Source organism: Dryas octopetala, chromosome 4, assembly GCF_963921425.1.
Source record: "Dryas octopetala chromosome 4, drDryOcto1.1, whole genome shotgun sequence".
Lineage (NCBI taxonomy): Eukaryota > Viridiplantae > Streptophyta > Magnoliopsida > Rosales > Rosaceae > Dryas > Dryas octopetala.
Window position 1 is genome coordinate 18,885,697 of NC_141369.1, and position 23,219 is coordinate 18,908,915.

The 23,219-nt window shown below is 35.8% G+C and overlaps 3 protein-coding genes across 3 annotated transcripts; 2 read left to right on the forward strand and 1 right to left on the reverse strand.

The window, feature by feature from the left end:
- The first annotated feature begins 72 nt into the window (after nucleotides 1–72).
- Nucleotides 73–7,692, forward strand: MNS1 (alpha-mannosidase 1). Its single transcript, XM_086241301.1, has 14 exons — nucleotides 73–611; nucleotides 1,674–1,721; nucleotides 2,105–2,290; nucleotides 3,244–3,356; nucleotides 3,664–3,729; nucleotides 3,877–4,048; nucleotides 4,673–4,762; nucleotides 5,029–5,153; nucleotides 5,271–5,336; nucleotides 5,678–5,786; nucleotides 5,878–5,976; nucleotides 6,585–6,665; nucleotides 6,745–6,915; nucleotides 7,209–7,692. Exons 1-14 carry the CDS (start codon nucleotides 459–461, stop codon nucleotides 7,428–7,430), a joined length of 1,701 nt encoding a protein of 566 aa, XP_086097427.1. The 5' UTR covers nucleotides 73–458; the 3' UTR covers nucleotides 7,431–7,692.
- Nucleotides 7,693–8,352: 660 nt separating this feature from the next.
- LOC147287697 (Cation efflux family protein) lies at nucleotides 8,353–13,772 on the forward strand. The gene is made up of 13 exons (XM_086240625.1): nucleotides 8,353–8,961; nucleotides 9,072–9,123; nucleotides 9,275–9,407; nucleotides 9,519–9,574; nucleotides 9,953–10,067; nucleotides 10,216–10,273; nucleotides 10,383–10,501; nucleotides 11,041–11,160; nucleotides 11,392–11,493; nucleotides 11,580–11,652; nucleotides 12,049–12,116; nucleotides 12,223–12,283; nucleotides 13,396–13,772. The coding sequence occupies exons 1-13, from the start codon at nucleotides 8,655–8,657 to the stop codon at nucleotides 13,518–13,520; spliced, it is 1,389 nt and encodes a 462-aa protein (XP_086096751.1). The 5' UTR covers nucleotides 8,353–8,654; the 3' UTR covers nucleotides 13,521–13,772.
- Nucleotides 13,773–19,599: 5,827 nt separating this feature from the next.
- LOC147287698 (large ribosomal subunit protein uL30y) lies at nucleotides 19,600–22,089 on the reverse strand. Its single transcript, XM_086239354.1, has 7 exons — nucleotides 21,964–22,089; nucleotides 20,974–21,152; nucleotides 20,779–20,876; nucleotides 20,634–20,691; nucleotides 20,235–20,314; nucleotides 20,057–20,159; nucleotides 19,600–19,980 (listed from the first exon to the last, which is right to left on the reverse strand). Exons 2-7 carry the CDS (start codon nucleotides 21,148–21,150, stop codon nucleotides 19,765–19,767), a joined length of 732 nt encoding a protein of 243 aa, XP_086095480.1. The 5' UTR covers nucleotides 21,151–21,152; nucleotides 21,964–22,089; the 3' UTR covers nucleotides 19,600–19,764.
- Nucleotides 22,090–23,219: the final 1,130 nt, after the last annotated feature.

Sequence of the window (23,219 nt, forward strand, 5' to 3'; positions counted from 1 at the left end):
AAATTCTTTTCGTAGTGTTTACTCCCACCATTCCACCATATTTTTGTCATTTTGTGTTATTGACTTGCACAATATCCCAAGTCCTATATGCCACAACAGATCGACACCTCCCTCTTCAAAGTATCCAAGTCCTCCCTCACCAACCTCTCCTCCCTCGATCTCCCGTTTCGTCCCCGGTACCGAAACGCACACCTCATTTGACGGGAGATCGCATCCAAAAACACAAAACACAAATAACATCAAACCTCATCCCCTTAATCAGCGCAGCTCGAAACGTTTCTCCTACTTACACTCTTCCCCATTTCATTTTCCGCGTTTCGATTCTGCACAACATTTTCGTCACCGTTTCTTTGTTTTCAGATCGAACAAAAAACGTTTTGTTTGTTTGTTTCGTTTCGTTGTGCGTTTCCATATGTTGTGGCTCTGAATCGCGAGGTTAGTGTCTCTGTGAGGTAACGATGGCTCGGACCAGATCAACATCGAGCAGATTCAGGTACTGTAACCCATCGTATTACCTGAAGAGGCCGAAGCGTTTGGCTTTGCTTTTCATTGCCTTTGTTTGCGTCACTCTGTTTGTTTGGGATCGTCAAACTCTCGCCAGTGAGCACGAGGTAGGTTTCTCTCTCTCATTTGTTTGATTTTGATTTTGGTTTGAGCATTGCAAGCTCTGTTTGGTCGTTGAGAAAATGAGGATGAAAATTTAACTATGAATTAGCGGTTTACATTTTACAGTATCTTTTTCTGTCGATGAAAAATGGTTGATCTCATTATAGGGGAATTGAATTTCAGTAACTGCATTTAGAAAATGCATTTCTGTTTTTGGAACTCTGAAATTAGACTGCCATTTTGGAACTGTGAAATTAGGCATTTGGAAAATGGCAGTCCGATTGTTGTAATTATGAGAGGAGGAGCATAAAGTTTAGTCTAATGGAAACAATCACAATGTTATGGATGGTGGAAGATGCTCAGATTTAAAGTATAATCCTGGCTTTTACTGTGAATTGGAACCGCATTTTGGAGTAACTAGATTCCCCGAGATGAGTTTTTGGTTAGCAGTAGTGATCCAAGTTAGCCGTTTGAGAGCATACAAAGGGCTACCCATGCATTGCATACAAACAACCTTAGCAACTAGCCATTTGGGAGCATAAAACACTGTGGCATATTTATAGTATATAAGCATACCTTTTACCGGAGAAAAAAAGATCATTGCTGAATTATTTGTAGAGGGATGAGCCATGTGAATATGCACTAATGTTGAAATTAGCATGAATGCTGTTGAGTCAGCAGGGTTCTCTCATTTGACATCGCTTATATGATTTTTAGAGATAGGTAGATCTGGAAGCAAGTTATTATTTGAGTTAGTTGTATGGAGGAGTAGTAGGGAAGGAAGAATGGAGAGAAAGTGAGTGGCAATCAATAATAATTTTCTCTTCCAGCTCTTAATTATGTGTGTATGAAATCAAAAGTACAACAGTATACTTGAGAACACACACTGGAAATGCTTCTCGATATGACGTGTCAAACAGGGCTGTAGTAAAGTTTTGAAAAAATATTTTATTTGACTGTTTTTATCCAAATTTTTGCATTAAAAATGGAACCTCATTGCATATCCAAGGTGTAAGAGTTGTGCATTTTTATTGCCTGCATTTAGTGATCTTATTTATGATTTGCAGGAAGAAGTTTCTAAGTTACATGAAGAAGTGAGCCATTTGAAAAATTTGGTAAGCATTTAAAAGGCTTATGCCTTGGTTTATGTTCAAGCTTGAGCTACTTCTTGTGTGGTCTTTAGTTGCCATAGTAGTACTATTGCACCCATAGTTTTAAATCCCTACCCCTCCTCCCCCCCCCCTTTTTTTTTTTTAAAAGCATCTAATGCCACTATATAAATGTTTAAATTTATTAAAGAGCTTTGAGTTCCCTATCTGGTTGCAACTTTTCTCTGAAATTAAACAAAATGTTTTCACTATGGTTGTTTGCAATCTGATTTGATCGAATATTTATGCTTGTTGATGAACAAATGTATCTTGTAATACCTTGCAATAAACTTTTATATCCTTTTTTAAGGGGTAGATACGTGCCAACTAATACTATATTGTCCACTCAGCTGGAAGAGTTCCAGAATGTGCATGGTGATGCAACTAAAAAGAATATAGTCAAGGGCAGAGATGGTGAGAAAGTGGTTGTTCCTGACGATCCAATTGAGATTCAAAGAAGAGAAAAAGTGAAAGAAGCTATGGTGCACGCATGGAGTTCATATGAGAAGTATGCATGGGGCCAAGATGAACTTCAGGTACAATGCACCTTTCACGTTTATCATTATCTTTTTCATATTTAAATGTTTTATCTAAACTATTTAAATTTGACTTTAAAGACATAAAGCAGTGTACACTGTGTTATGGGATTTGTTCACCCACATATGCCTTTTGTGCTATGTGCTGAATTTCAGTCACAAGGTTTTGTTTTTGGTGTATCTTTAGTTGGCCGTTAGAATCGTTTGCTGAAGTTCTGACTTTGTCGAAGTTTTCAACTTTTGGTCTAACTTTCAGCCATTGTATAACTAGTTGAAAAAGTAGTCACATTATAGGTTTCGGAAATTATACTATGATAACCAAAATTATTAAGTGGCTGAAGTTGTACATCCTCTCTCTAAGGCTTAAGATCCTCCCTTTAAGGCTTAAGCTATGCTTTATTGTTTTTTTGAAGGTAGGCTAAAACATTTGTCTCTAAATCTCTTAACCATAAAGCTTATGCCAAACCATTTGTTATCATCTCTATAGGGAGCTTGCCCTATGATACAATCGATATCTGGTCCTGTATGTTGTATGGTACTCATTATGTAACTCTGAGGCAGCAGTAAAAGTATACTATTACACTCACTTCCAAAGTTTAAGACTCATTTAGGTGTTGTTAAGAACTGTTTGGGCGTAGAAAATAGTTTGCCAAAGGTTTGCCGAGTAGTGGCAAAGAGCACAAATTGCAAGACAAGGTTTATCAGCATAGGTGTTTATGTGTCTAATATAATATATTAATACACTATCATTTCTGTTCCTATGATTGCTAAGCAATCTAAGGAGCATTAGGTTGTCTGGTTTCAGTGACAGTTCTATTTGTAATGACCACACACTGGATACCTGATCTCAAAATGCCAAGTTAAAGCGTTTTTTGACTTTCCATTTTATTGATGATGTTATTCTGTTTAGTTCATACGAATTTCTAACATCAATTTTTTTCCCCATGTACCAGCCACAATCAAAGAATGGTGTCAATAGCTTTGGTGGTCTTGGAGCAACACTAGTAGATTCTCTTGATACGTTGTATATAATGGGTCTTCATGAGCAGTTCCAAAGAGCTAGAGAGTGAGTTGAAGTTTTCATCTTTTATGTTCTTTGCTAGCACATTCAGTGGATAGGTATTTGGTTCTCCATATTTCTTGTATAGCCACCAAAGACTTAAAGTTGTTTTACTAGAAATTTCCCTCTTTCTCTTGTTATTTATTTATTTATTTCATTTCTTTCTTTTACATGTGTTTTTTTTTCTCGCAATTCACAACCTCATTCTGCTACTTTACATGTGACACCTCTGTGTGTTAAATTTGTTTGTTATACTTTTGTTTGTAATAAATGTTTGATTTCCTGTTTATAATTAATGTTCTCAACTTGGCAGGTGGGTTGCAAACTCATTGGACTTTAACAAGGATTACGATGCTAGTGTTTTTGAGACAACCATAAGGTTGCATTATAAGGTTTAATATATGGTTGATTTTGATTTTTTTTTCCCTTTTATAGCAAACTGTTTTGGGCCTTCACTTTATTTTTCTTTTTTTGGTTTCTAAAAGCAGCTTTTCTGACATATGTGTATTCTTTTCTGAAAATTCAGAGTTGTAGGTGGACTTCTCAGTGCGTATGATCTCTCAGAAGATAAAGTTTTCCTTGATAAGGCTAGAGATATTGCAGACAGGTTGCTGCCTGCATGGGATACACCTTCTGGGATCCCTTACAACATTATCAACTTGGCACATGGAAAGCCACATAATCCTTCATGGACTGGAGTAAGTAGTGAAGTTTCTATGTATATACTCATTGGTATCTCCAAACAATTAAGATGGGTCTCCTGTTTTAATTCTTAATTATGGCTGTGAGGCATTACAAGAAAAACTGTTTTAGTTTTTGTAACGCAATAGATGCATGGTGTCTTTATCTAGACCTCTGTGACTGAGGTCACTTCTGAAGCCTTTGATTGCCACTGGATCTACAGGTCATTGGTTAGCTTGAGACATTGTTACTGTTTTTTGGGTTAAGAAACACAAACTGTTTAAAAAAAAAAAGTGAAAATCACAAGAAAGATGGACAAAAGGTTTATCAAATCAGACCTACAATCATCATACAGAAAACATATTACATTCAAGTCAAAACCCCCTCATCAAGATGAACTGCACTAAGCATTACATAAACCTGATCACTCTTGTGATACTTTAAGGCCTTTTAGTGGCTTAGGTTTGTCTTGTCTTGATCTGAAAGTACAATTTTGAACCTTCTCTTGTTTGGATACTGCATTAGTGTGCCATGCATAGATCTCTTTCGTGATTTCTCTGAAATATTTTGAAAACTTACAAGTAGTGTTGTGGAATTTGATTTGATAATATTTCTGATATTTGAGTTCCTTATGCTTCTAGGGTGAAAGTATCTTGGCAGATTCTGGCACAGAGCAGGTGGAGTTTATTGCTCTTTCTCAGAGGACAGGAGACCTGAAGTATCAGCAGAAGGTTCATATACTATCATGTGTGCTAGTGTTTTTTTTCCCTTGTCAAATGATGCATTGATAGGAAGACATTATTTGATCTAACTCATGATGTCTGACATATTATGAATTGTTGCTCAAATTATGTATGCACATGTAGCAATGGTTAAACTTCTTTTGTATTCAGCGCCTGACTTGTATATCTATCCATGTTATGTAAGAAAGGCATAGATCAGTGGCTTTACATTTGATAAAGCTCTGAATTGAATGGCTTGTTTGCTGATTTTCCAGGCTGAGAACGTTATAGTGCAGCTTAACAAAACTTTCCCCGATGATGGTTTGCTTCCCATTTATATTGACCCTGCAAGGGGGACATCAGGATACTCCACCATAACCTTTGGCGCCATGGGTGATAGGTAAGCATTTAAAATTTTGATATGATATGTAATTTTCTGAGTTTCAGGTTTTATAATTTATACCAGTGTGATTGGCTTAAAAAAATTGTTTAATTGACCTAAAACAATCGATTGCAGCTTCTACGAATATTTACTCAAAGTTTGGATACAGGGGAATAAAACTTCAGCTGTAAAGCATTATAGGTAAGATCCGTGAGAAGCTTATCAAATTTTTTTTCTTAATACAATTATTTTCACTTTGCCAAAACTAAATTTCTATTTGCCATTATTAATTTCTTTTTAAAATCTATGATAAGCATATCTGCTTGAAAGACCAAATTTGTCATGGAACTTAACATATGAAAGCAGAAAGGGGCGCCTCACTTTTGCTTGGGAACTAGGAGAAACCTATAGTTCTCTAAAGCCAAAAAATCCTATAGTTCTTTTTATTTTTTCTGCAACTCTATTTTGAAGTTGATATATGTTCACGGTCTTCTTGAAATTTGTCTTTATGTCAAAATTCTTTTGTCAAATGTTGGAAGCAGAGATATGTGGGAGAAATCAATGAAAGGTCTGTTGACCTTGATTCGGAGAACAACACCATCATCTTTTGCATATATATGTGAGAAGAATGGGAATTCTCTTACAAACAAGGTAAATTAATGTTTACAGTATCAGTAATGCCACATTGATAATTTTCTGTGTTTTATTTTGAAGGGCTTTTCCTTTGTATAAATAAATGCAGATGGATGAATTAGCGTGCTTTGCTCCAGGAATGCTGGCTTTAGGATCATCTGGTTATGGTCCTGATGAGTCTAAGAAATTCTTATCACTCGCAGAAGAGGTATTATTTCCTTGAAAGAATTAATTTTCATCTTTCGAGATTGATTAGGGCCTGTTTTGAACTCATCTCATGTTATTTTGACAAGCTCTATTAATTGAGATATTATGTGTGTGTGAGAGAGAGAGAGAGAGAGAGAGAGAGAGAGGGATAGGCACACAACTTTTCCAATGTTTCAGTTTTCTAGAAGCAACTGGGATCAGATGTGTAAACTTGATATATATTGTTAGCCCATTCCCTGACAATTTAAGCTTTTGAGGTCCAATGGTTGTCTAAATTTTCCTCTACTTATTTGATAAACAAGCAACAGAAAATGTCCAAGAATTAAGATCTATACATAACTTTGTTTTGCCACTTATTGCTTACACACATTACCAAGCTTTTTTGAATACAGATTTGTATTGTAGTGATAATACATTTTAAGCACCTTGCAGTTTCTGTTTCTGATAATGCGGTTGTTTTTCTGATCTGTGGGGCATATAATAGTACTTCTGTTTCTGACCTGGTAGAATATTCCTTTTGTCTGCTGATATCATTCATTCCATTAGTTCACACTTCAAAGAGTGCTACTTTTGGAGCCTTTGACTGGATTCTGTAAGCCTATTTTGCAGCTTGCTTGGACATGCTATAACTTTTTCCAGTCAACACCAACAAAATTAGCTGGAGAGAACTATTTCTTTCATGATGGGCAGGTTAGTTATCCTATTTTTGTTATAGACGATGAAATATGTTTATTTTTTCTTAGCGGGTGTCGATGTTTGAAATTTTCAGGACATGAGTGTTGGCACATCATGGAATATATTGAGACCAGAGACAGTTGAATCACTCTTTTATCTATGGCGTTTGACCGGCAACAAGACATACCAAGAGTGGGGCTGGAATATATTTCAAGCATTTGAAAAGAACTCCCGCACAGAGTCGGGATATGTTGGACTGAAAGATGTATGCACTTCTCAAACCCATAACTAAAATTGAACCTCCATTCAAGTTTTCTATGCATTTCTTCTCCGTTACCTTTTAGCTCAAAACAGATTTTTTTTTTTTTACCAAAAACTATTCTCTCTGGACTACAATTTTTTATCATTTCCTTCATTGCTTCCATCTCATGAATATTCAAACAACCAAGCTAATTCCTGTTAGTAGATTGAAGCTTTGAGCAGGTGGAATAATTTTATGTTTTTACTGGTTACATGTGGCCTCTTCATTTACTTCTGCTTGTTGGTTGTTTTTATCAGGTTAACACTGGTGTCAAAGACAATATGATGCAGAGCTTCTTTCTTGCGGAGACTCTCAAATATCTCTATCTTCTTTTTTCACCCTCTTCGGTCATCTCACTAGATGAATGGGTTTTCAACACTGAAGCTCACCCGATAAAAATTGTGCCCAGGCATGATGGAGCAAATGAGGATGATAGACCAAAGATTAGATTGCGTAGCAGGAAGGAAGGTCGCGAGTAAAAGGATTTCTTTGCTGTTTATTATTTCAGTTGAATCCTTAGTCTAATTCTTGGGTCCAAGTAGATGAAGGGCCAAAGGGTAATATACATTTAGTCCTTGAAATTTGATGTCAGCTTTTGTATGAGGAAATTGCGACTCAACAAATTTCACCTGCTGGTAGAGGTTGTATTGTATTGTTTCACACCGATGGATTTGTAACATATGATATATAGGTTATTTGTCAGTCCATCACCTTTCATACTGATGCATTGCAGTTTGTTCATGGAGGAATGTTTTGACTTTGATGTTTTTTTTTCCTATTTAAACCTGTGATTGTACGCTGAGATTTAAGTGAGGCCTATTTACATTTTACACGTGTTTGTAAGCTCAATTTTCTGATGGACAAAATTACTTGAGCTAGGTTTATATCTCTTTGTAAAATGGCATGATACTTGAGCTTACACAAGCCTTTAGAATAATGTCAAATATATTCTTATTATGTAAAGTAAGTTTAATAATGGATTGAAAGATCAAGTACAATATCAGACCAAAAAGAAAGATTTAAGTACAATATGATAATTACAAAATACTTCAACTGGTTCCTCTCAGTTTTTTTTTCAATGAATCACTCTCTTTCCACATTCTCTGTTTCTACTCTAAACACTCATCACATTGTACAATCAATCCAGTTCATCTCACATGCCTCTCCTTTATCTCTTATTATTTTAACTCCTACCACATTGCATACACATCATCCATGTATATGCATTTCTAGTTTCAATTTTTTTGTTATTTTAACATTCATTGCATTGCATAACCAATCCAAACATTATCCTACACAACCCAAATTAGTGGAGGACTATTTAACCTCTCAATGTTTACAGTGGGCTCAGTTTATGGGCCTGAAAGCCCATTTCTTTCTCCATTTCTCCACTTTGACTTGTGTATATGGCAAGGGACTGAAGGGACTGAAGGCAGAGATATGTTTCTATGAAGCCTCTCTACAAACAAAAGCATCTTTCAACCAGAAGAATGGCAAGAGAAGGCAAGAATCTGAAGCTGCCCTTCTTCATTCTCTGTGTGTAATACGGTCTTCTTCTAACCCCATTAGCCCTAACCAAACCCTAAACCCCAAAATCAATTAAATGCAGTAGCTTTGTGAAAATACACATGAATATATAGAAGAAGAAGAGCATATGCAGATGCTGAGAAAAAAAAGCAAAGCCTTAGCATTGCTTCGATGAAATGAGAACTTCCACTTGCACTCTCCTCTCTCGCCTCCGCCATTCTCACCGCTTCTCCTCCTCTCGCTGTTCCTCCCAGTTTCTGCTCTTCCACTATGCAGACCCCAAACTCGCACAAAACAACAACGATCACAGCATCTCCCAAAACGCTCCGTTTTGCTCCTCTACTCACACTCTGTTGCAGCGCGGCCTGTTTTCCTCAGCTGCTTCTTCAAAACGGTTCGTTTTGCTCGACTTGCTTTCCACGAATGGTGTTCGTCAGCAGCAGCAGAACAATCATCAGCTGCAGCAGCACTTGTTCCATCGCAGTATGTTCCTTTTTCAATTTGGGAATTTGTGAATTTTTAAAAGGAAAGTGGTCAATTAATCAATTTGAGAGCTTTGTGTATATGGGTTACTGGGTATGCATTGATTGCAGATTTCTTTACCAGAGCTAAACAGGTTAAGATTGAATTCAATGACCAGCACAGGTACACAGCACAGAAATGTTTGATTTTTTCAACTTTTGTATTTTTGTTGTTCATTTTTTAATTGCTGGGAATGGGGTGCTAAACCCCTCTGTGTTTCCCATTTAATCTTTTGCTTTTGTTTCATTGTTTTTTGCATAAATGTGTATACTAGTCAAAGGGCAGTCACAACTGCATTGTGGTGCAACTTCCTTGTGTTTTCTCTCAAATTTGGTGTCTGGTTATCAACCTCTAGCCATGTTATGTTTGCTGAAGTTATACACTCAGTTGCAGATTTTGCAAATCAGGTATTTTTATCTTTTTATGCTAAATGGACGTTCTTTTGATTTCTCATGTTACGGTTAATTCATTTCATTGATCATGGAATGCAGAGAAACTAATTTATGTTGACATTGTAGGCGCTTCTTGCTTATGGTTTGAGTAGCTCAAGGCGTGCACCAGATGCTCTCCACCCGTGAGTCTTTCTATACCATGACCACCTTTTCCCATCGTAACTAAAACCTTTTTCAGTTTTCATTCGTTTCTTTTTGTTTTTCCAATTCCAAACAAAATTAAGATTTTGAGCAGGAAGAAATCTATGACCTACAGTAAAATTTAATCATTACTTAAGACTTGTTTTAAGCTTTGTGATTCTGGAATGCTCGCTTGAGTTGAATGCAAAGGTAAAAGTGTGTAATAAAAGAGTGGCCACTTAGTCATGCCTCTTCTGTCCCAAAAATCATGTGTGAGCAAATGCATGTAACACGTTCATGAGTCATGAGTAGGGTGAAGAGAAAAACTTAAAATCCTTGTGTTTATGAGAGTGCTGAAATGATATCTTTGATTTTGGCAGTTATGGGTACTCCAAGGAAAGATTTGTCTGGTCTTTGATATCTGCTGTTGGTATCTTTTGTCTTGGTTCTGGTGCAACCATTGTTCATGGATTTCAAAACTTGTGGACTTCACAGGTGATTGAACTATTGAATTTTTACTTGGCTATTTTGTTATCCAAACTTCTTTATGCTTTTTCCTTTTTAATTTTTTATCTTCAATTTCTTATTCTTATCTGTTGTGTATGTAAAATTGTGTTTTATTGCATTTGTGTGTCTTCCTCAGCCCCCTCCAAATATTCAATATGCTGCTCTAGTGATTGGTGGTTCATTTATTATTGAAGGTACAAGTCAATGCATTATGTTTTTAGGATTTGGAAATCCCAATCATATGATTATGTTCTTCTTTTATTCTTCATGTCCCCCCTTTAAACCTTTGCATCCATTCTTTAGGCGCTTCTCTTCTTGTTGCCATACAAGCTGTCAAGACAGGTGCAGCTGCTGAGGGCATGAAATTGAGAGACTATATATGGCGTGGTCATGATCCCACATCTGTTGCAGTCATGACTGAGGTAATTTACTGAGTTTCTGTTCCTTAATTTCCCTTTGGTTGTTGGAACTAGTTTGTTTCTATGGTTGTCTTTGAATGAGTCAGAACTGAATTGTTGGAAAAGAAAGAAATAATGAGTTGCAAAAAAGGGAAGAAAGGAAATTTCAATGGCACCAATGAGTATGTTAGAGTATACTTAATTGCTAAACATTAAAAAGGAGCTCATCTACTTGAACCTTGTAGACCTCCCATGTGATCACAGTTAATCCAAAGTATTTCAATTACATCCCATGCTTTGATGTTGAAGCAAGAAGTTATCCCAGACCCAACCTGTCAATTCATTGAAAGTAACGCTTCACTAGCCTACAAATAAACTTAGAATTAATTGAAAATATGATTTTTGTTCATCTCAATTTCATTCACTCAAAATTTGATTTGCTTAATGAGACATAATCTTATTTGTGGTTGGTTGGACAGTAGTTTTTTCTGACAAGTTATTCTATTTTTATTGCTCAAATTGCACTCTTCTATATTTCTTAATGAACTATCTCAAATATGCAGGATGGCGCTGCTGTAACTGGTCTTGCAATCGCTGCAGCATCATTGGTTGCAGTGAATACCACAGGAAATGCAATTTATGACCCCATAGGTTCAATTATAGTTGGCAACCTACTTGGAATGGTATGTAATACTTCTAACCATCAAAAGTTATGCAGAAACTGCAATTGAGTACTATATTGCTGTCCTAAGGAATGACGTGAATATCTGCAATAAAATGCCAATCTTGAAGTCACGTGTGATTACCAAATGCTGAGCACTCAAAATCTACAAAAAAAATAAAAATAAAAAAGGTTGTGACTCAGTCAGATAATAAACCTATGATCAAACAACTGAATTGAGTCTATCGTGCAGGTGGCTATCTTTCTGATCCAAAGGAATCGGCATGCTTTGATTGGTAGGGCAATGGATGACCATGATATGGAGAAGGTTCTTCAATTCTTGAAAAATGATCCGGTATAACCATGCTAAATGATATTTCTTGGTTAGTTGATACATTTTCATGTTTTTTAGCTTGTACAATATTGCTGATTTTGTTATAGGTTGTGGATTCTCTGTATGATTGCAAAAGTGAGGTGATTGGTCCTGGATTCTTCAGATTTAAGGCTGAAATAGGTTACACTCTTTTCATCTCCTACTCTCTTTTTTTATTTTATTTTTTAATTCTTTTTGGGTTAGGTTTTCAGTTGAATCAATGTTTTGACGAATCCAGTAGTGTATCCAGTATTCATAGTTTTGGCAGATATGATATATAAGAAGTCAATCGTCATTAATATCATTAGTAACTTGTTGGCAGTATTAGCATGCAGACGTGGCAGCATTTTACATATTATTACGATGACAGTTTGTCTTTTTGTAATTTAATCTACAATTAGCATGCAAACTACTTTAATTTACTATTTAAACTCAATTATCTTGTTCTTTAGAGGTCTGTTCTTTTCCTTTTTGCATCGGGCATTATTGGGATATCAGTGTGAATCTGTGATATAATGGTGGCTATTTGCGCAACAGATTTCAATGGAGTGGTGGTAGTTCAAAATTATCTCTATAGGACGGGGCGAGAAGAATGGGCAAAACAGGTCTCTCTCTCTCTCTCTCTCTCTCTCTCTCTCTCTCTCTGTGCATGCTTTTTCTGTGCATGGAATCAGCATACATAACTTATATATTACAATTGATGGCGCACAGTTTCGTGAAGCTGCAAAGGAGAAGGATGATACTGCATTGCTGAAAATCATGTCAAATTATGGTATGCCTTATGATTTTACTTTGGGTGCCGCTATTCGGACTCAACTTTTTTATCAATAGCCCCAACACTTTAATAAAAACATAATTTCCAATTCTATCTTAATGAAAATTGACCTTTAAGGACTTAAACATTTACTTAAAAAAAATAAAATTAACTTGAACCTATACCCAACATTTTTCAATACCCAACATCAATTATCCACACAAATCTCTATCAAAACCCTAAACACACTATAACACTCTTCATATTGCTGCAAACAAGTTTAAAAGTGACGAATGGATGGTTAAAATGCGGTTTGGGAGTCTTTAAATGAAGTATTCTCATCATTCCCTTGAGTTTTAATAGATTAAATGCTTATTTTCAAAAACTGAAAACGCAACATGTTCGACACACTAGAGCCAAACATTGTATAAGTTGTTCGGCAATAATGCACCGAACATAGTGTTGTTCGTTTGGCACCTCTAGGAAATTAAAGAAAAGGTGTTTGGTGGTTACCAACCGAACATCCTTCTACCCATTCGGTTGTGTGCCTCCGAACATCCTTTCACACGTTCGGTTGTGCGCCGTCAAACATCCTTCCACTCGTTCGGTTGTGCGTCGCCGAACAAAATTCGAAAAAAAAAATTCAAAACCCTCCCCTTTGTGTTCAAGTACGACATTAAACAACTAGGATTCAAACTATTGCAGTCCAAAAATAAATTATTTGATGTAGAGGGCAATGAATGGTGGGTGGTGGGTGGTGAGGTATTGGCATTAGGTGTTGGGTGGTGTGGTGGTGGTGGTGGTGTTGGTGTTGGTGTTGGTGATGGTGGTGTTGGTGTTGGTGTTGGTGTTGGTGTTGGTGTTGGTGTTGGGTGCGTTGGGTATAAAGAGTAGGAATAGGTTGAGTTTCTTTGTTGGGTTTTAATAAGGGTATTTTTGAAAAAAATGTTGTGTGTACTAATAAATTTTTAAACTTTTTAAATTAGAGGTGGGTATAAAAAGTGTGTCGGGGCTATTAATAAAAAAGTTAGGTCCGAATAGCGGCATATTTTTACTTTTGTTTGCTTTTTTATCATTTTGGTGATTGAGTTGAACTTGCAACGTACGAGGAACTATTTCTGTCATTGCAGGTGAAGAAGTGGTAACAGCCTTAGGAAGTGAAGTTGATAGGTTGGAAAAGGAGATCCAAGAGCTTGTTCCCGGCATAAGGCATGTCGACATTGAGGCACACAATCCAATAGACCTATCCACATGATTTATAGATTTGTTTATGCATGTGGTAATATTTGTGCATTCTTTTCAAAAAAATCTACTTGTGGAACCATTCATTAATGACATGAGCGGCTTCTTGCTTCTTTAGGTGGGATATACAAAGGTATATAACATGAACTGTCAATAGTAAAGTTTTAGGATACCACTATCTATAGTAACAGTTTATCTGTCAAAATTTGCTTGCGTGTGATTACGTCAATCATTTGTTTAAGAGAATTTTCCACTTTCACTTCAATCTGCGTTAAAAGAGCATTACTTCTTGATGTTGCTCAGTTAAGTTGGTTTTCTAAATGTTAAATTCCTTGGTACTCCATAAAGTTGCTTTTGTTATGTTCAAAGAAATTTGCTTCACATTCATAAATTTTGTAACTTTTAGAATAAAAAAAGTTTTCTAAATTCATTTCTCCTAGAAATAATATATAGAAATCAACTAAATCACATCAAACGTGTTGCAAGAAGTAATCGAATATAATGCCACCATTACGAATTTACGATATCTTGTTGAGTTGTTTCTCAAAACTTCCATAGAGGAAACAAGTAATTAAAAATTGACAAAAAAAAAACAGATGAAAACAGAGGAACTTTCCAGTTTTGGAACTGACCAAAAAGTCAAAAGATATATAAAAGAAAAGTGCTTTTTTTTTTCTCACTCTGTACAAGAGGTCAATTCTAATGTATTGTTGCCTTGTTGGGCAGAATTTGGGTTAGTTGGGATCTGTTGATCCGTTAAAATAAAAAAATTAACTAAAAAATTTCAACAGCTACTTCATCCCTTTTTTTATAAATTGAGTATTCACATCTTATTTTTTTTACACATTTATCTATCATTTTCACACATTTATATATCGTCATTTCTTTGTTATCGAGTTTTGTTAAATTTAAAGAGATTTAGAGTTTAGTTTATTTTATAAGTCTTTCTTAGACTAAGACCGGTAGTGATTTAAGATTTTTAATTAAGTCATTTTATTTTTCTTCTTTGACGGCTTTATATTAGATTTTAACTCTAAAATTTTAAACTCAAAAATAGAAATCACAATGAGTTAGAAAGAGTGATTCTTATTTTGGCCTAATACCAATTAGTGATATCCATATATGAACATCACTGATTCTGAATTCTATCCATTGCGGGCCGGCCCACATGAAGAGAGAGAGGAGAGACAAATGGTGTTAGATAATTGTTGTTAACGCGGGCCCATGTGTTTGGCCAATCAGAATTCATCCTTTTTGTTTTTTGGCCAATCAGAATTCATCATTTCTTTAATTATTTGTTTAAATCAACTAAACTACCGAAAAAAATTCAAAAAAATCTTGAAAATTTTGAAAAAAAAAATTAAAAATTAATGATCAATTAATCAAGATTATGCCTAATTTAATTTGATACAACAATATTACTCTTAGATATTACTCTCTGATATTACTTTTAGTACCACTATGAAAACAACAAATATGAGAATTACTCTTGACACCGTTCAGATAGGAATCAGGACACTTTTTAGACATAAATCAGAATCAAAATTATTTTTCAGACAGGAATGAGAATGAAATTCAGAATCAAATACAATCTTGCAAGTGAATCTGATCCTTAATTATTTGTTGGAGATGTGGTTGGCATTTTACAATCTTGTCCGTGCCGCTTTATTTAATAAGTACATAACGCGTGACCCAGTCATGTTTCTTTGGTCAATATTTTAGTCTTAGTCTTATACAGGTGGACCAGTTCCCACCTTCCCATCACAAGAATTAAACATATATGGGCATATGGGCATTTTCTTCATCCTTTCCATGCAAGATACACGGAATATATAGATGACGTTATAATCTTCATAGGTTGGTGTAATCAGCAAAAAACAACTCATCGATCAAGACTGGAGAAAAAGAGAGAAACTTCCTTGACAGAATGCCATGGGAAACTTGCTTCATTTTCACACCAGTCGACAACTGCACTATATATAAACAGGTGAGGAGAAGTAATTTAAAAACAAAAGGGAGGGAATATTGTGAATTTTAGAGAGAGAGATAAACATAAAGGGAGAGAATGAATACTAGCAATGGTGCATTAGCAGTGTTCAATCTGCGAGAAAAGGTTATAGGGAGAGAAGGGGCTGCAGCAGCTTGCCCTTATTGTGGAGGCCCTGTCTTTGGTTGGGACTATGACACCCACTTACTCTTTTGTTTTATATGCATTTCCCACAAAACCAAGAAGAAGTTCTACTGTGCCATTTGCTCCAGGCGCCTAATCCCTGCCTCTTAATTTGCTCTACAAAATATAAACTAATGCATTCTCGATCATCTTGTCATTGTATTCCTTTTTACTTGGGAGAGAAGAAAGAGCGAGAGTCGAACTCTTGTTCGGGAATGAGTGTGTTTTTGTTTACTTTCCCTTATGTTAGTTCATAAATATGAGTTATATGTTTATCCTAGCTATGTGGCTCTATCCTATGGACGGAGGAGCCTTCATAAATAGTGATGTATCATTGCCTATTGTAATGCTATAAAACTCTCGTAAGTTGTAATATACCAACAAAACGAAAGGGGTGAATACATTATAATTTTATTTTTTATTTTTTTTGCTCAGTTAGCCTCGTCACTCAGTTGATGCATGCACCTAGCTTCTATTTTAAAAGTTTTTCAAATTACTCAGCAGACACCCCCTCCACATAATACCAAAAGTACCTTAATTTCATTGACCCAGTTCATCTTTCAATGTCATTTTTTCTCTCTAAACCTCATTACTTTTTTTCTCTAAATACTTTCCGTTCTAGCTTTGTTCTGTAATTAGGACCGAAGAAGGCCATAATGTTTGACTACCCAAGGCTAAGCAAAACCATAATGTTTGGCTAAAGATATATAAATACCCGGTTGTCTCCAACCGATATTATTGCTTTATCCAGCTTTTGTTACTTGAACAAAGCTCGAACGCAAAAAAGAAAACATTAATGTCAATTCAAAGCAATGAATTCACATTCATATATATTTCATTAAAAGATTTCCAAATAATGATTCAGAGAGTTTATTACTGAGATACATTTGGATTAAACTAGAAACGAGGTTATATAAGATTGAGAACTATAAGTGGAGGGTATAGAGTTTGGAGACAAATTGTGTGGGTTGGAGAGAGAGAGAGAGAGAGAGAGAGAGAGAGAGAGAGAGAGAGAGAGCGAGAGAGAGAGAGAGAGAGAGAGAGAGAGAGAGAGAGAATGATAAAGAGTTGGATATTGACACTGCAAAGTTTCATTTACTCTTATGAACCCCAAAGTTTGTGTGAATTGTGCAAGTGTATTATTGAGTCCCACATTATGTGTTGGTTCAACCTAAGCTATATAAGTTGATTATAACGACTCTCACTAGTGACTACTTCTTTAGGGGTATCACGCTGATGTGGCTCGTGATAAGAAAAATAGATACGAAGTGTAATACCCAATTCTTTTCCAAAAAGTGTCATGGAGTATATATGTAACACAAACGTGTAACTGTTGATTGTGCATATGGGACATAAGAATAAAGATTTACAGATAAGAAACTTTTTCATGAAACTAAACTGTACTATAATTAACCTATACCCCACCCACATGAATCATGATCCACTACAGTACTTACTCCAAGCTTTTTCTCGTCTTTTGACAAAAAAGTAGCAATTAGCTAGTTTGAGAATAAACAGGGACATGGGAGGTACCTTCCTGCTCCCACGGGTTTGAGAAGTTCATTGAAACCAATTAAGCAACAAAAACGTATGTATCACATACATTTCTTTTCAAAACTATTGATCGCGTACTTTGATTATGCACCAAGTCCCACTTTCCAAGTCACAATAGAAATAAGACACGAATACAAAATTTGCCTAATTCCAAATCAACAAGTCAAGTCAACTTTTGAGATTGTCAAGCAAGCAATATTTTGAGTCGACTTTTGACCAACTGTCCAATATGACAACAAGCGTAAAGAGGGAGCTAAAAGAGCTTAGTCGTCTTTTTGTTGGTAGGTGATGTCACTTTCTTTTCCCTTAAGGCATATCCAAGAAATTTGTAGGAAATAAAAATACAGATTCTTCATACTTGCTACTTAATTAGCCTCAAGATCAGCTGTAACTTTTAGTTCAAAAGCCTAGCATTTGTGCACAAGTGGCCATTAAAGTGAAGTATCATATTTCTTCAACTTCTTGGTCTTACTCATGAATCATGACAGAGAAAGTTCTCTTAGGTTGCTTGGTGTAAAGGAGTATCTGACTTCTGGGGTCTCTGCCTATTACCCAATAATACTCTTCTTGGCCATGGGGATGGAGGATATATAATTGTTGTGATCTCCATCCAGGTCAGATGGTTTGGTTGTAATCTAAGCTCAGTGTTCAGAGGTTCCATTCCTTCAAGGGCTCTAAATGGTCCATTCTTTCATTACTTGCTTAGCTATGAAGTATTAATTGATGTCTCACTACTAAGCAGAGAATGGCTGCTTGGGGTTGCACTGGCAATCTGTTAAGGTCTCTTTTGCTATGCTGCTATTCATACAGATACCGGCCACTTTGTGGTTCTCTCTTGCAGCTTCACAAAGACTGGTATGGCAGACTGGCTTACAATATAACCAGTCACCATGTATGTGACTGGGAGGATGTCTCAAATTGACTGGCTGCTTGCTGCTGATAACAAGAGTTTTACTGCTGTTCTGGTCTACAAGCTGGCTGGTTTGGTCCTCATTTATATCTAATGGTCATATATAGCCACCAATTGCAGACCTGGAGATATAAGTTTTTCAACTATAATTGCTGATGATATGAGATTTAGGATTCTGTGTTGCAGAAGGATCAGAGTTTCTCCCATCAATTCCTTCAAGAGCCACCAACTCAGTCTTATAACAAGGTTCACAAAGTTCCCCGGAGAAGGTGCCATTAGGATGTATCTGATGGATGCATGCTAATATGAGTTGAAACCCACCTCCACATCCACTCCCATTATAAGGTTCTTGATCATTGATGTATCTGATGGTTGAAGAAGACCCACATCCCTTCTTTTTCTTACATTTCTTCATGAATGAGACACTTCCCATTGACCCAAAAAGAGACTTCCCATTGACCAAAAGAAATAGAGAAACTTCCCATGAAATGCATGGAGAACCGCTATTTCAGCATCCATTTGGCAAGGGTAGGCACAAGGCACAACTAACAAGCTTTGCATTGGACAAGAGGCCCCCAACCAAAGTGGTTGTACCATTCTCACCATTCTCTCACATTCAACCCCTCACTTGCCACAAACTGTCGTATGCATTGATTGATGCATAATTTTCTCCGCGACCAGTGCTATTTGAACCCTTCCACTAGCCAAAACTTACTTGTGTGAAACTCATACAGATAGATCCCATTTTTATTAGATCGATAGTTTACAAAATAATCAGTTTAAAATTGAGCAGTCCAGTTGAAAGAACCGTAAAATTACCCACAATGCATCCAAGTTCGATCCTCCCTCCCCCAACTCAAAAAAAAATTGTCTAAATAATCTTATTCTTCTATTATATACAACCATAACACAAGTAGAAGTAGTGTAACCATTGAATCATAATATGGGTGAACGTCGAGTCTATAAATTTCATATAAATTTCATTGACCGAGTTATTGAGAGTTTGGTTACTTCCATAAGGGGCGCAACCAAGATTTTGAAGAAGCAATACAATTTCGTACTCATAAATAATATAGAGATAACCTTAACTTGTGAATCTCCAATATCACTTAAAAAATCCTTGTTTCAATCGACAGGACCCAGTGTAGAAACACATACAAGATTTCTTCGAAAGGCTATCATTCATTTTATTCAGGCCCCATAGTTCAGTCTTGAGTCCATAAGTTGTAAAAAAACCACTTTGAAAGAAAACTAGCATTTAGCGTAACCATATTCGACTTTGTTAGATTGCTAATAGTTTGATTTGAAGACCTGCAATGAATTCTACACCTAGGTATAGGCCACCGGAGGCAGTTCAGGTGCAAGGGCGTAGCCGTAGTTGCATTAGGCAAACTCAACAAATTGTGCATCTTAATAAACAGCAAAATAAATATCAGCACCATGGTAGCCAAGACAATATTTATGAAAGGCAACAAAACTTTCTAGCATTATAAGTCTCAAAAAGTGAATAAAACTTTCAACACCAAAACAAGTCTTGAACCTTAAGCAGAAAACTGTGTTCAACTTCATAGAGGACAAACGTCTAGTAACAAATAAAACCTTGAACAACTTGGATGCCAAAACCTAATTCATTCTCCTAATAAGCTCATTGATGAAGTTCTCACGGTTTCCAGCATCTCCGCCCTCAACATAGTGGTTCCTCTTCTTCTCAAGCCCACCCAGTGGTGCCTTCAGCTTAAAGGGCCATAGGAAGTTATTTGCCTCCTTAAAATGAGGTCCAACTGTCAAAATCTCATGGATAACATCTTCCACACAGATAATGCCATGCTTGCCCAGAGCCTGCAAAAACATCACAAAATGTTAGCAAGATGCAGCAATTATGCTAACCTTAGAGCACTATCAATAAGCCACAAACCTGTTCAACAATAGAGTTGTCGGTCAAGGCAATTCTCTGCTTGTTTAGCTTCCCGTAACCTCTCTTGTATATCAATTCTTTCACACTCTTCAAGTTGGGGTATCTGAAATAAAGCAACTCCATTTAATCATACGTTTCTAGACATTTACAGTTGAAAAGAAAAAAAATAAGTACGCACCCATAAGTAACATATGGTTCAACCCTGTGAAGCATATTGATGGTAGCCTTGTTTACTTTAAGGAAGACACCGTTGAAGATCTGTTTCATAACGAAAAAAGAAAACAGAAATTAAAAAATAATAAAATACGGTTTGCTTTATCTAAGCAAGATGCTTTGTATACAGTCTTAGATGCACAGTGATAAACACACTTCCTCTCATAACTTGAATAAAAACACATCAAGGCAAACACACATATACATGCTAATACGAAAAGTAGAAGCTCACTGTGACTCAAGCCTCTACAATGTTAAAGATACGGAAAGAGAAGTTCACACTTGAACAAAGGAGAAATAATACATAACCACAAAAATTCAAAAAACAAGATCACAAAACGAAGGTCAAGGTTTGGCATGCTACCTGTCTCAAACGCAACAGCTGCAAGATCTTTTTCGTCTTAGGGTCAATTGCATTGATACTGAAAATTCATAAGATTAAAAGTATAAGAGCAAGGACACTAATCTTTGATATTCTGTTCCAATTTCAATTAAAAACAAGGACATACCCACGGATACGAATAATGAACAATAGCTTAGCCTCTGGGTCAACATAAAATCCTCCTTTCAACTTCGCTTCTCTCTTCAACTGGATCAACTCCTTATCCTATAAAAGGGAAACAAATAAATTGTAACAATAAATATCAGACCAAAATGAGCAAACATAACAGGATCATAAAATGAACCAGAATGACAACACATACCTTCTCCTCGTACTCTTTTGCGTACTGCTTAGCCCTGTTGTAAATGAGCTTCCTATTCTCAGCATTCTTCTTCTTGGCAGCTTCAAAATCCTGCTTCTTTGCCAAAGCCCATTCTTCTTCCCTCTTCCTCTTCTTCAATACTGACTCGGGAATCACTACCTTGACTTCTTCACCCATCTCTAGAAAAAAAGAACAGTTTAAAGACAAGTACATTCACTAACCCAATTAAACATCAGAACTCGAAAAAATTGTCTGGAGGAAACTGTTTGTGACACAAAAGCCACTATACATAACCTAATGTATTCCGCGTATACTACTACTACAATTGAATAAAGCAAAGGATAAGAAAATAAGCTCAGCAAAGCTCTGTGGGTCTTAAATCAAGTAAAGTTTGCAAAACAGGACAGTAGGTAATCACGGTGACAATAAAACACACCATAAATATATAAAAAAGGCAAAGAAAATGAAACTAAAATAGCTGATTCCAAACCTCTTCACAATTGAAACTTAATTTTGTCGTAGATTAACATGCATAACATGCTTCAAAACACTATCCAATTCACATCTTCCTACTTTTTACCCCTAACAAAAAAAGAGATTCAACATAAATATCAACGATTCCCTCAAGATATACATACTACGAAAAGATTATGAAAGAAAGCAGCTAACAATTTCTAATTTTCAGATTAAAAATCAACACCCAATTCAAAACGAAACTTTCTCAATCCCAAGTGATCACTTTCCCAGTAACCAAACAGAGCTAAGCAAGCGAAGCTTGCAAAAGGGTATTCTATTGCCCTGTTTCTCGAGACCCAAACCAAAAAACAAATAACCAATCAATTCAAAACACACTGAAGCATAAACAAGCTCAAACTTACAAAAGAAAACAAGTAAATAACTCGTTTGAGGCTCTAAATGAACAGATTGAATTCATATGAAATCGAAATGTGAATGAAAATGAAGCGAGATTGGGATCTGAGAGCTACTCACCGAGTTGATGTCTCTGTGTCTAGGAGGACGAGGCTTAGGGTTTCTCGGCGGGCTACTAAGGAAGAAGGTTGACAGTGAAAGTTTAGGGTTTTGTAGGATTTGTGTGGGCTTCAGACAACGGTCAGGATCTTCTTAGGGAAATAGATTGATCTTGTCCGTTGATTTAAGGGTTATGTTATGATGGTTGTAACCTGGGATGGGCTAGTTTAGTCCGATAGGTGGGAACTGAATCGATTTGGGCCGAGTCATTTGGGAACCAGGGTGGGCTGAGTTGGGTTAAGAATTTTAGCCCAAATTTGTCTCTTTGTTTGTTTATAATATAAGTTGTTGGGCTTCACTGAAAATATGTACGAAGTTAGTCATAAACAAACCCAATCTTCCACTTAAAAATTTTGCATTAAGAAAAAAGGAATTGGAAAAACTATAGCATTTTAGTTTTTAGGGAAATTAGAGTTTAGTCATTCTAACATTTTTTATTTAAAAAAAAACTTTATGACTTTGTTTTTTTTAAATAAAACCCTTATTTTTTCTAAATAAAGCCCTTTGACCATTGCCTTGTCAAAAAATATGTTATTAGTTTTTTATTTTTTGAGGGTATAGGGTACGAGTTCACCTCATATCTTCCTAGGGTATAAAAGGGCTTGAGAAGAAGTAAAAATGCACTACCGAATACTCGAAAATAACCGCCAAGAGCGTGGTATGTGTGAAAAAATTGAAACTAATGAACCAATATTATATAATATAGAATGGTTACAATATTATTGGACTTTAATTGGAATTTTAAAAGTTATAAGACTTTAGTCAGTAAATTGTTAAATTCAATGACCTAAATGGAAGTTTCCCTAGTTTTTATTAAAGACTTTTAACTATTTTAAAAAAATTAAAATTTGACCCTCGAGTAGTGCTTAAGCTTTTCTTGAGAAGTGCTCGAACACCCCTGAAGCACTATTGTTCGAGTACTACTTGATGGTCAAAATTCTAAAATTTTTTAAAAAGGGTTAAAAAATTTTAATTGACTTAAGTTTATGTTAGTTTTTCAAATTTTCCTAAAGAAAAAGAAAGTGTTGGCACAAGTCCAACTGTTTTATATATATTTGCATGTTTTGTTTTTAGAATATTGTTAAATACTCACGTTAATAAATCAAGTTAAAATATGCTCAAGGATACTTATCATTTGTTACAAACCTCGTGACTTGAGGTAAATACATTGACAATATATATTAAGTGATGTGGGCACATATAGGACTGTTGGGTCT